Consider the following 13408-nt stretch of genomic DNA (forward strand, 5'->3'; position numbering starts at 1 on the left):
TTCCTTCCTTCCTTCCTTCCTTCCTTCCTTCCTTCCTTCCTTCCTTCTTAATTTTAAGTTTATTTATTTATTTATTTTGAGAGAGAGTCAGCACAGGTAGGGGAGGGACAGAGAGGGAGACAGAGAATCCCAAGCAGGCTCCACACCATCAGCATGGAGCCCGACATGGGGCTCAAATCCACAAAACTATGAGATCATGACCTGAGCCACAATCAAAAGTTGGACACTTGACCAACTGAGCCACCTGGGTGCCCCTTCTTTTTTTTAAAGTTAGTTTATTTATCTAAGTAATCTCTACACCTATCCTGGCCTCTAAACACACAACCCTGAGGTCAAGAGTTGTATGCTTTTCCGACTGAACCAGCCAGGCACCCCCAATTTTGCCTTTCTGCATGCAGCGCTTAGGTTTCTAAAATACATATGCCACTTCTCTGCTAGAAGTCATACAGTGGCTTTTTATTACCGTAGCTTCCAAGTTCCTATGTGATCCTTCCTCACTTACCTCCAGCCTCATAGGATACCATGCTCTCCTGTAATATTTTAAGTTTCCGTCACACTATCTTTGTTATTCTTCAGATATTCCTGCTACATTCATACCTCAGGAACTTTATACTTGCCCTCTTTGCTTTAAAGAAATCTTGTTGGGTTTTCTACAAAGTTACATCCCTGTTTGAGTACTTCTCACCAACCCATTATGTGGTGGTTGTCTTTAGTAGTAGTTTTTACTGTTAGAAACTATATTTTTTGTTTATTTTATTTGCCTCACCAGAATGTAAACTTTAAGAAAACAAGAACAGTGCCTCACTAAATATTCATGGAAGGAATTGAGTGTCAATTTAGGGTAGGCCCAGAAAACCAAGGTGGAGTTGAGAAGTAAGATGAGTAAGAATACAGATAACCGTATACAAATTCGTTTTTTAGGAATAGTGAAGAGATTAGTTGACTTGTAGTATGGAGGAGTAATAGTTAAATTAGAAAGGTTAGTTGTTGGGGCCTAATATTAGAGGACTTTAAAATCAGACTGGCATGTCTGAACTGCATATTGTCATTAACGAGGAACGTAAGCTATTGAGCAGTAGAGTAATTGGTTGAGTAGGTAATTTGTAGTGAATTATTCTGAAAAATGATTCAAAGGAAGACAGTTTAGAGATCGCCAGACCATGAAGTAATCTATAGTGGCTTGGGCCACAAGGTGATAAGGTCCTGAGTCAGGGTTACTGATGGTTGGAAAGAAAAGTGGAGATATTGATGGAATGGAGTGACAGGAAGGGAATAAGGATGATGGCAAAGTATTAAAATAGGAGAAATGTTACCTTAGCAAAAACAGGAAGTCTATATTTTGGAGGAAGATAGTGCAGTTTTAGAGAATATCCAGGTAAAATTGAGGTACAAATGTCCAGTGGGTATTTGGAAAAATTGAACTTGGTGCTTGGGTAGAGGATTATGATTAGATACATATGTCTGAGAATTTACTGGTTCCATAATCATGATTGACATACTGGGCATGGGATGGTAAGAGCTGATCATAAAGGACTGAAGTTTGAATATGCAGTTGAAGGAACAGGAGAAGAAAATGAACCACTAAAAAAACCCAGACATGACAGTTGTACTAATATATTAGGTACTCTGTATAGGAGAATGCCCAGTTTGTAGATCACTGCCTACACACAATAATTAAATTAGATCGATGTATGTCAGTTTCTTCCTCCTGAAATATGTAACGGCAGAAGCTCTTGGATCTGTCGAGAGCAGCCTGAAATAACATATGGCAAGTGGGAGAATCTTTGAAGTCTACTAGCTTTAAAAAACATTCAAAGTTCCATAGTACACACCATTGTATTAATAATATTTAAAATTATCATTGAGTAAAGTTATATACTGGGACTATATTGTTTTTTTCCATGTCATTCTATTGTATGTTATACATTAGTTTTCTTATTGAAAAACTTGCTATTAGGAGATTCTGTACATAATGTTAAAGTATTTTAATCATAACTGATAGTAAGAAAGTGTGTATAAAGCTTTTATGAAATATGTTTTTTGAAATATGTATAAAAAATACTAATGTGTCCTCCCGTTTTGTGTTGGACTAGGTGTTTTCATATTATGTTAAGAACTAATGAAGAATTTGCAGTGATGTTGGTTTTTTTGAGGAAGGCTTCCTGCATATATGTGTGATAAGTTTTCTGTTACTGTGTAATCATAACAACCTCTTTATCTTTTAACTTAAATATTTTTATGGAGTTTTAAATTTTATTTTTTTTGAGCTTTTTATTTTGAAATATTTTAGATTGCAAAAAGCTACAAAAATAGTACAAAGATTCTAGTACTCTACTCAGATTTCTTTCCCAAATGGAAATATTCTGCCATGATTGTGTTAGCATTCATTCATTCATTCTCTGTCTCTTTCTATATACACATATTTTTTAATGTCTGCACCGTTTGAGATTAAGTTGCAGATACGATGACCTTTTATTTCTTTTTTTTTTTTAATTTTTTTTTCAACGTTTATTTATTTTTGGGACAGAGAGACACAGAGCATGAACGGGGGAGGGGCAGAGAGAGAGGGAGACACAGAATCGGAAACAGGCTCCAGGCTCTGAGCCATCAGCCCAGAGCCTGACGCGGGGCTCGAACTCCCGGACCACGAGATCGTGACCTGGCTGAAGTCGGACGCTTAACCGACTGCGCCACCCAGGCGCCCCGATCCTTTATTTCTAAGTGCTTAAATGTGTATTTCCTAAAATAGAGAGACATTTCTTGTACCACTATAATACACGTATTGTAATTAGGAAATTGATGTTAATACTATGTAAGACCTACTCTTAATTTTTATTAGTTGTTCCACTCATATCCTTTTTAGGAAAAGAAAAAAGTTCCTTTTTTTTTTTCCTGGTCTAAGACTCAATCCAGGATCATAGAGAAAGTTGTTATCTCTGTCTAGTCTCTTCTAATCTGGAATAGTTCCTAACTTTCTCTGTTTTTAATGACTTCAACGTTTTTGAAGAGTACAGGCCATTATTTAGTATAATGACAGGCCAAATCTGTCAATTTGGAGTCATTGATACTTTGGACCATTATTTTTTTCTGGCTTTATCCTGTAAAGAAATTTTACTTTAATGAAAATCTAAATGGGTATATTTCTAAGAGTGGATATCTTTCCCCCTTTTTTTGTTGTTAAATCTGCACAGTATCTGGTACTTGTATCTGGTTTTTATTAAATCTTTCCTCCTTTTTACCTTTTAGAAACACCAAAATCTTGTACTAAGTCTTCTAAAAATTCCACTCCGGTTCCTTCAAAGCAGTCAGCCAGGTGGCAAGTTGCAAAAGAGCTTTATCAGACTGAAAGTAATTATGTAAATATATTGGCCACAATTATTCAGGTAAGAGTTTGGTGCAAAATGATCCCTGTTCCAGTGTTCATAACTAAAAAATCTGAGAAGTGTTATTTCTTACAAGCAAATTATATAAGCATAGAATTTGAACATAGATACTAAAAATGAAAATGTATGATGAAAATCTGCTATTAGGGAAATATCATAACTGTAATAGTAGCTTTTATTCATATAGAAATAGCACCATTTTTTGTAGTGACTTTAAAAAGAGAAGGATCCTCAGTAGATAATCTTGGAGAGAACTAACTTTTATTCAATGCAGAACTTTGCATGTTCGCTGTCAGGATACTGCATTTATATTCATACGCGGAAGTGGTAGATAACTTTTTCTGAAAGTGTGCATTCTAGGAGTCATACTGTATATATGTGAAAAGCAATAGCAATGAAGCATAACAATATGAATGTAATTTTTGTTTTCAGTAATCCTTTCATGTGTCAAGTTTATTTTTTTTCTTTTTTTTTTTTAATTTTTTTAATGTTTAGTTATTTTTTTTTAATTTTTTTTTCAACGTTTATTTATTTTTGGGACAGAGAGAGACAGAGCATGAACGGGGGAGGGGCAGAGAGAGAGGGAGACACAGAATTGGAAACAGGCTCCAGGCTCTGAGCCATCAGCCCAGAGCCTGACGCGGGGCTCGAACTCCCAGACCGCGAGATCGTGACCTGGCTGAAGTCGGACGCTTAACCGACTGCGCCACCCAGGCGCCCCAATGTTTAGTTATTTTTGAGAGACAGAGCACAAGCAGGGGGTCGGGAGGCAGAGAGTGAGGGAGACACAGAAACCGAAGCAGGCTCCAGGCTCTGAGCTGTCAGCACAGAGCCTGACGCAGGGCTCGAACTACTGAGCCGTGAGATCATGCCCTGAGCTGAAGTCAAACACTTAATGGGCTGAGCCACCCAGGCCCCCCTCATGTGTCAAGTTTCTTAAAGTATGTAGTGGTTAGTCATAAATATTAATTCCTTGCTTATCATTAAAATGTACTATGAAGTTATTGCTGAAGAAGAACAATTCTAATGGATCCTTCTAGGATGAGACTGAAGATGATATTAAAGAAAAAACTGAAATTCAAGGTTCTGAAATACAATAATAGGATATTATTTTGGCATCTGCAGAAAGAGGTAATAGATTTGTTTTAGGTAATGTAGGAGATTGTCAGAAAAATAAAGTTGATACCATCATGCTTGTCTCTGAATAGAAAAATAATAGGGAGCTTCTGACTGGGGTTAATTTTTAACTGACCTCTATTTGAATTCTTAATATAACTCATTAGGGTTCAATATAATAGCCTTTAGTTGCTTGTACTACTGATAAAATGCATGGATAAGAAATGGAAAGACTTCTTTCTTGCTATTCATGGAGAGGTTATTCTTCACAGTTAATTTGTTTAGCAGCAGTCAAGGGTTTATGAGGCCCTTTGCTGTATTAAACTTTACTTGTTTTAAGTCAGCTTTGCTCTTCTTCCTCAAGGGAAATCATTCTGGATGAGTTTCTTGAAGTTTTTATAGTCAGCCAAAATGTAGTCGAGTAGCAGAAAATCCCATTGGCATATACTGTTCATGTACTTTGGTAGCATTTATTACCCAGAAATGTAAATCCTTTCAGACCATGGTAAATGCACTGGAGTTTCAGAATTCTAATTTGCATATCAATTAACTTTGTTAAAATGCCTTAAAAAGGCCCTTAGAATTATTAGACTTACATCATTTCATATCACTATGCTTACTATAAACTCACCTAAGATTTTATTTAAAAGATTGTGATCTAAATTCATAATAATGTTCTCTTCAGTCTTTATTTTAGGACTGATGTTTTCCTTCCTTTTTTTTGAAATTGGATTTGGAATAATTTAATTTAGCCCCAGAAGCTTCTTTATGTATTTCATATAATACTTGGGTGTCTATTAATATAAATTAGTTTCCCAAGTGTCAAAGAAGATTGCTGTTTTAAAGGAGCTTAGATTGGAAGAGGAGATAAAACATACATACCTAATTATAATACTGAATAAAAGGGTATGAACATCATGAGGGAGGTTTAGTTAAGGTATTTGGAGATTTGTGAGGTGGGAGTTTTACTTTTATGAGCTTAAGGAAGGTGTTGGGTTGGAAGTTTGGTGGGTTGAACATTGGAAAAAGTATCATAAAGAAGATAAAAATTGAAGTGAATTTTGAAGTAGGAGTATGATTAGTACATGTAAAAAATATGGGTAGGGAGTATATTTGAGATTGTGCAAATAATATAGACAATTGAAGATGTATACAACATTCAAGGTATAATGACTAGTCTAGGGGATTAGCGTTTAGGGTGATTTAAGGGAACTAAGGTGCAAGGGGTAGGGTGTGGATACAGTGAGAGTTGAGGTCAGGCTGTCTATGCCAGACTAGAGAAGGCCTTTGTATAGTGTTATATGTAATATAGAGAAGAATTTTTTTTAATTTTTTTTTTTAACTTTTATTTATTTTTGAGACAGGGAGAGACAGAGCATGAATGGGGGAGGGTCAGAGAGAGGGAGACACAGAATATGAAGCAGGCTCCAGGCTCTGAGCTGTCAGCACAGAGCCTGACGCGGGGCTAGAACTCACGGACCGCGAGATCATGACCTGAGCCAAAGTCCGCCGCCTAACCGACTGAGCCACCCAAGCGCCCCTAGAGAAGAATTTTTGATGGGAAGGGGAAGATGGTATCTGACTTGCATTTTTGGAAGATAACTTGTTTCACTTAGAAGGAGGTACTGAAGAGGGGAAATTATGGAGACAGGACTAATTTGGAGGTTATTTCAGCAGTCTTGGTTAGAGATTTTGAGGACTTGAACTTCTTTCAGTGAAAATGAAAATAGGACAAATTTGAGAAATGTTGGAAAGGTAGAATCAGAAGTGTTTGGCTAATTTTTTATGGAGGCTTAAAGCAAGTACAGAGAACCGTTTTGTATAGTTTAACATGTCTTAAGACTACTGGGAGGTTTTAAAGTAAAAAGTAAAATTTTAAAAAGTCAAATAACTATTTAAAGTAAAAGTAGTAATGTATTGTTGGGTTCTTAACATATGTGGAAATAAAATGAATGACAATAACACAAAGGCCAGGAGGAGCAGAAGTAAAATAATAATAATAATAATAAATAAAATAAAAGATAGTAGTAAAGAACTACATGAAAATTATGGGGGCATCTGGCTGACTCAGTCGGTAGAGCATGTGACTTCTGGTCTCAGGGTTGTGAGTTCGACCCCCATGTTGGATGTAGAGGTTACTTAAAAATAAAATCTTTAAAAAAAAAAACAACACACTTCAAACGAAGATTATGAATTGTTACTGGTTTTAAGAATTACATTTCTGTAAGTTTAGTCACCCAAAATACTTATATACATAAAAACATATTAAATAAATATATTTTTCCAGGCCTTCCATTTCTGCAATTATGAACCCTACCCACTAGAAACAATAAAAATACTGAAATCAGAAAAAAAAGAAATCCAAAAAGAAAAGCCTTTATTATTCTAAATACATCAGTAAGCTGATAATAAAGTGAGGTATATTCATGGGGCGCCTGGGTGGCTCAGTTGGTTGGGCAGTGGACTTCAGCTCAGGTCTTGATCTCGCGGTTGTGATTTTGAGCCCTGTGTAGGGCTCTGTGCTGACGGCTCAGAGCCTGGAGCCTGCTTTGGATTCTGTGTCTCCTCTCTCCCTCTGCCCTTCCCCCACTTGTGCTCTGTTTCTCTCTGTCTCTCAAAAATAAATATTAAAAAAAATTTTTTTTTAAATGAAGCGAGGTATATTCAGAGACCAAAATCTAAGTAGGGAGTTGTGTACTAAAACCAGCTTTTACCCCAAAGACCGCAAGGCCTCAGTGGACACAGAAAACCAACACAAAAACTAGTTTCCAACCTACTGTCAAACTTCCAGTAAAGTTAAAAATGTGTATAGCCGGTGACCCAGAAATTCTAAATGTCAAAACATTTAGTATTTCTATTAAGCGTATGTCTGGAAATCACTGATTGCTTATTGCTTTCTTCCTTAGTAATTTGAAAGAAAAGTGCAAATTACTCTTGTATTATACTAGCAATTTCATGTTATTAGATTCTAACATAACATTTTATGATAATATATATACACACAGATGTATAAATAAATAGGATAAAATAGAAAATGTAATGAGAAAAAAGGTCTCAAATTTAGGGAGAGTTTTCTTTTTTTAATTTTTTCTTTTCCATCAACCTCTCTTATCACTGTCAATATGTTTTTTTCTAAGTGTTTTTTTAATGTTTATATTTGAGAGAGAGAGAGAGAGAGGAAGGGAGTGTATGCGAGAGGGGGAGGGGCAGAGAGAGAGGGAGACACAGAATCTGAAGTAGGCTCCAGGCTCTGAGGTGTGGGGCTCTAATTCATGGACCCCAAGATAATGACCTGAGCCGAAGTCAGACACTTAACCAATTGAGCCATCTAGGCGCCCCTCACTGTCAATATGTTTGCTTTTTTCCCTATAACCTATCTAAACTAGTGGTTTTTTTTTTTAACCTTTTAGTTATTTCAAGTACCATTGGAAGAGGAAGGACAACGTGGTGGGCCTATCCTTGCACCAGAAGAGATTAAGACTATTTTTGGTAGTATCCCTGATATCTTTGATGTGCACACTAAGATAAAGGTAAATTTGTGTATGTTAGGTTGGTAGTAATTCTTTTTGGATTGTGTTTATATAATGTTTTTTTTTAAGGTACTATTGATTGTCTAAATGAGTTTTATACCTAAAACTTCTTATTCTCTCATTTATTCCTTTGAATCATTTATGTCCCTTTGCTCCAGTGCCTTATTAATATTTGTTGTTGGTCTGTTTTTTAATTTTGATTAATCCTGAAATAAGGAATTAAACCTTTTGAAGTTTTTTCTATAGAAATATGTGGTTGCTGGTGGTATTTTTCTTATTTTCCTACTGTTCCTCTCAGGTTGTATGTTTTGCTTTGAGTTGTTTGAAAAACTGAAGCTGCAAGAGACTTAGAGACCATTTTGTTCATTTCTCTGTTTATAGTCAGGTAAATAAAAAAAAAAACACCAACACATAAGACAATGCTGTCCTCTTAATGATTTTTACTTTGATGAAGGGTCCATGATTTATAGGTACCAGTCTGTCATAGTAAAGTAATTTGGGGGCAGATTTAGCTGAACTTTTAAAAGTAGTTAAACTTTATTTTCTACTTGGTACTTGAGCAAAATTGATCAGTTTTCTCTTCAGAACAACCTATATGAATGGTTATTTCATATTCCAATAAAAAGATCAATCTATATTATAGAATGTTTTCAAACAAGTACATTATATTACTTTTGATTTTACTGTACATTATAAACAAAAGTATAAACGATCTATAAGTTAATAAAAATGCAATTTTAAATGCTTGCATTTGTACTTTATCAAAATCCATGATCATATTTCACTTATTTCTAGATCTAAAGGGACTCTGAAGGAGTCTTTACTTTCATAAAAAGCTATTGAGTTTCAACCTAGGTTAATCTTATTCTAGTTTGGTTTCTGGATATTCAAAAAGTGTTTTTGTTATATTTTTTCTTTTATAAGAAACACTGACAGGCATAAAGGTAGAATGGGAAGGCAAGTAGGTTTTCCTCTTGGTGTCCTAACACTAATTTGTGGATCAATTTGAATTTGTGTCACTCATTTAGTTCGTCTGGGTGTTAAAGTGCTCTTCTAATATAAAATGTTACACTTGTTATGTGTATAGGATCATAATCTCAATAGAGAAAATCATGTTCTCTGATTCACTGGAGATTTGAAAATGATTGTTATTCTTTAGTTTTCTCATGTGTAACATTCTTCAAGCTTCTTCTATAAAGTTGGATTGCTAATATTTAAAAATTTTTTTTTTCAACGTTTATTTATTTTTGGGACAGAGAGAGACAGAGCATGAACGGGGGAGGGGCAGAGAGAGAGGGAGACACAGAATCGGAAACAGGCTCCAGGCTCTGAGCTATCAGCCCAGAGCCCGACGCGGGGCTCGAACTCACGGACCGCGAGATGGTGACCTGGCTGAAGTCGGACGCTTAACCGACTGCGCCACCCAGGCGCCCCGGATTGCTAATATTTAAACTATTAGTTGTTTTTTAGCTGATTTCAAGTTTGTCACACATTTAAAACTTTCAAAGCCTGTGTTCTTTTCTACCACAAAACCAATAATACATGTTGTCAAACATTTGTAAGATCAGGAGTAAAGGAAAGAGGAGTATAAAATACCCATAATCCTATCACCCAAAATTTTAAATTCTATTGTATTTTCTTGTCTTTTTTTATACATAGCAGTTTTTTCCTTCTTTTAAATGTAGCCGGCCATCAAGTACTGGCACATGTAGCGAGCAGTATCAAGAAGTTGGTATTATTGTCTACATTTTACAGATGTGAAACTGCTACACACAGAAATTAAATAATTTTTCCCAAGTCAGTCATCTAATAAATGTTGGATCTAGGATTTAAATACTTGTTTGTCTGACTTCAGAGTCTGTTCTCTTAAATCCTAATACTATCTTGCTTTTTGTTTTTGTTTTTGGAAATTGAGATCTAATTGACATATCATTGTATTAGTTTTATTATACAAATAATAGTTTGATATGCATATATATTATGAAGAGATCACCATGATAAATTTAGTTAACATCTATCACCACACATAATTACAAATTCTTTTTTCTTTTAAAGTTTATTTATTTATTTTTTGAGAGAGACAGAGACAGTGTGAGCAGGGAAGGGACAGAGAGAGAGAGGGAGAGAGAGAATCCCAAGCAGGCTCTGCACCATCAGCATAGAGTCCCATGCGGGGCTTGAACCCATGAAGTTGTGAGATCATGACCTGAGCCAAAACCAATAGCCAGATGCTTAACTGACTGAGCTTACCCAGACACCCCACAAATTCTTTTTCCTTTGTGATGAGAACTTTTAAGATCTGCTCTGTTAGCAGCTTTCAAATATGCAATACAGTATTGTTAACTATAGTCACCATGCTTAATATTACATTCCCCAGGACTGTGAGGGATGTCTCACAAACTGTGAGACCATAGCTGAGCCGAAATCAAGAGTCGGACACTTAATCGATTGAGCCACCCAAACACCCCGATTACATTGCTTTCTGATAGCAATGTTCTTATATAAATATACAGCCATCTTACAGTTTTTTCACACTTTTTTTTTTAAGTAGGCATTATATCCATTATGGGGTTTAAACTCATAACCCTGAGATCAAGAGTCTCATACTCTATAGACTGAGCCAGCCAGGCGCCCCCAGTTTTTTATACTTAAAAGAGGACTACTAGATTATATTGGCAGAGCTTTAAGTTTTTTCTCTTTTGTATCACAGTTTTCCAAATATCCTGTGTACTTTATATTAAATACATAGGTAAATAAAGTTAATAGTTGCTTACTCAGTATTCCAGTCTGTTAAGGATTCTTTTTTTTTTTTTTTTGAGATCTTATTTATTTTTAATTTCTTTTAGAGAGAGTGCATGTTTGGGAGAGGGATAGAGGGACATGGGGGGTGATAGAGAATCCCAAGCAGGTTCCATGCTTAGCGTGGAGCCCAACATGGGGCTTGATCCCACAATCTGGGGATCATGACCTGAGTTGAAATCAAGAGGTGGGACATTCCACCAACTGAGCCACCCAGGCGCCCCTAAAGATTTTGTTTTTAAGTAATTTCTATACCCAACATGGGACTCAAACTTACAATCTGGGATCAAGAGTCGCATGCTCCCCTGACTCTGAGCCAGCCAGGTTCTAATAAGGATTCTTCTAAGTGCTATACAAGTATTAGCTAATTTAATCCTTTGAAGTAAGAATTATTACTATCCTCATTTTGCAGAATAGGAAATTAAGGCACTTCGAGGTTAAGTAACATGTCCAAGGGCACAGAACAAACCCTAGAGCCAGGAATTTTTTTTTTTAATTTAAATTCTAGTTAGTTAATACGTAATGCAATATTGGTTTCAGGAATAGAATTCAGTGATTCATCACTTACATACCACACTCAGTGCTCATCACAAGTGCCCTCCTTAGTACCCATCTTCCATCTAGCCCATCCCACCACTTCCCTACGCCAACCCTCAGTTTGTTCCATGTCTCAAAGTTAGGGCCAGTATTTAAAACTAGTAAGTCAGTGTCAGAATCTACTATATTATATTGCCCAAAGGTTAGTTTTATTTATGAATTTTTTCTTTTCTTTCATTGTAAATAATAACCTTTATGGAAAATAGCTTATTACCAAAGCTGAAATAGTAAGAGGAGTGATGCTGTTTTACATTTTTTCTGTCTCGCTTAAGAGAAGACTGTTTTCTTATATCTGCTTCTGAATTCAGTCTGTTGTTGTATCACACATCATGTAACCTCTAGAAAAGTCTCTAGTATGCTTGTGACAGAATTAGAGTGGAAAAGTCATATGGAGCTTTAGTGTTGTAATGAAAATAGTTTTAATCTCATGAATTTCACTACAGAGATTTCCTGGGGAGCCTGTGGATGACACTTGGAGAACTTTTGGTTATAAGGGCTTATTGATTAATTTCTACTTTAAAGTCACTTTTAGAATTTCGATTAGGGAATGTCATTTCTTGGCATCTCATTTTACCATCTGATTTGTATTTTATTATCTTAGAATACTTTTAAATGTCTTCAAAATTTTTACAAATATTTAATATTTTAGGATTTTATAGGTCAGGAATTAGCAAACTATAGTTGATGGACCAAATCTAGTCAGATTAGGATTTTGGTAAAGTTTTGCTTGTTTTGCTAAAGAAAGTTTTATTGAAACACAGCCACATTCACTTGTTTATGAATTGTCTGTGGCTGCTTCCACACTACATGGACAGAGTTGAGTACTTGTAACAGAAACCATATGGCCTGCAAGGCTTGAAATATTTACCTTCTGGCCCTTTAAGTAAAATTTGCTGACCTGTTAGAGATTACAGTTTCAGATGGGTGCTTTAGCAGCAAGATCAAAAGTAGTTTTCTACAATTAATAATGGCAATCAATTTTATAGTTAATAAGAAAAGATGTTGAACTGGCCTATCATTTTGGAAAGTTAGGCTGTCTTATTGACTTGACACTGTTTGTGTTTTCTTAATTATTTTTCAAAGGGTATTTTCCTCATAGTCAAAAAGTTAATTCCTTATTGAGGAGAAAGAGTGTGTTATTGTTTTGCACATCAAATTAATATACTTTGTAAGGTACTTCTTCCAAATGAATATTTCAAAAATATTGGAAAATGTTTAAGGGACTGTCAAATTCAAGCTTAAATGTTGCATTTTGTGCTCTTTCAGGATGATTTGGAAGACCTTATTGTTAATTGGGATGAGAGCAAAAGCATTGGTGACATCTTTCTTAAATATGTGAGTATTTAATTTCTTTTTTAGGTTTTCAGGTTAAAGCATCATCTCATTAAGTACTCTCAGGGAATGACAGTTACTTGTTTAAATGTGTGAGCTTTCAAAACTTTGACATAGTTGTGTTTAGAAAATATATTGGAAGTGTTCTTGTCTTCTGAAACATATTTGCTATATATAATTTAACACTTCTTGATACCCCAAGGTCATTGTTAGGAACACTAATTGTCCTACTGTGCCATAAAATTTTACTATATATCAAGTTATTTGTCCTTCATAAATGGTCACAGATTAATGATTTTGTGAAATTTTCTGTAATTGAGTTTTTAAGTTTTTCTTTGTAGTTGATATCATTTTTTAATGTCTTTGTGTCTGCTCTGCATAAAAGCTTATAAGGAACTGCTTTTCTTTGCTAGGGCAAAACCACATGGCTTAAGTTTATCAAATAAAGTAAACTCATTTTGAATGAGGTGCTGTGAATGGGATTTCTAAGTGTCTTTCAGTCTGTTTGAATACAATTTATAGGTTTCAGTGCCTTGGGTTCTGGCACACATACTTTTCTTTTCTGAGGCCTCCTCCTAACTTCCATTCTTACCATATAGTCTTACCTGGTTTTTTTCGGTCACATCTTTTTTTTTTTTTTTTTTTTTTTTT

The 13408-nt window shown here is 35.3% G+C and overlaps 1 protein-coding gene across 6 annotated transcripts in view; it reads left to right on the forward strand.

Moving 5' to 3' along the window:
• Positions 1 to 13408, forward strand: part of ECT2 (epithelial cell transforming 2) — a 122575-nt gene that overhangs the window by 68129 nt on the left and 41038 nt on the right. For all 6 annotated transcript variants that reach the window (XM_040480771.1, XM_040480770.1, XM_040480768.1 and 3 more), the window contains 3 exons: positions 3247 to 3383; positions 7910 to 8029; positions 12692 to 12760. In XM_040480771.1, the coding sequence (XP_040336705.1) occupies positions 3247 to 3383; positions 7910 to 8029; positions 12692 to 12760 (326 nt within the window). The remainder of the gene's footprint in view (positions 1 to 3246; positions 3384 to 7909; positions 8030 to 12691; positions 12761 to 13408) is intronic.

The sequence above is a fragment of the Herpailurus yagouaroundi genome, unplaced genomic scaffold, assembly GCF_014898765.1.
Source record: "Herpailurus yagouaroundi ecotype Mexico unplaced genomic scaffold, PumYag 159, whole genome shotgun sequence".
Taxonomy (NCBI): domain Eukaryota; kingdom Metazoa; phylum Chordata; class Mammalia; order Carnivora; family Felidae; genus Herpailurus; species Herpailurus yagouaroundi.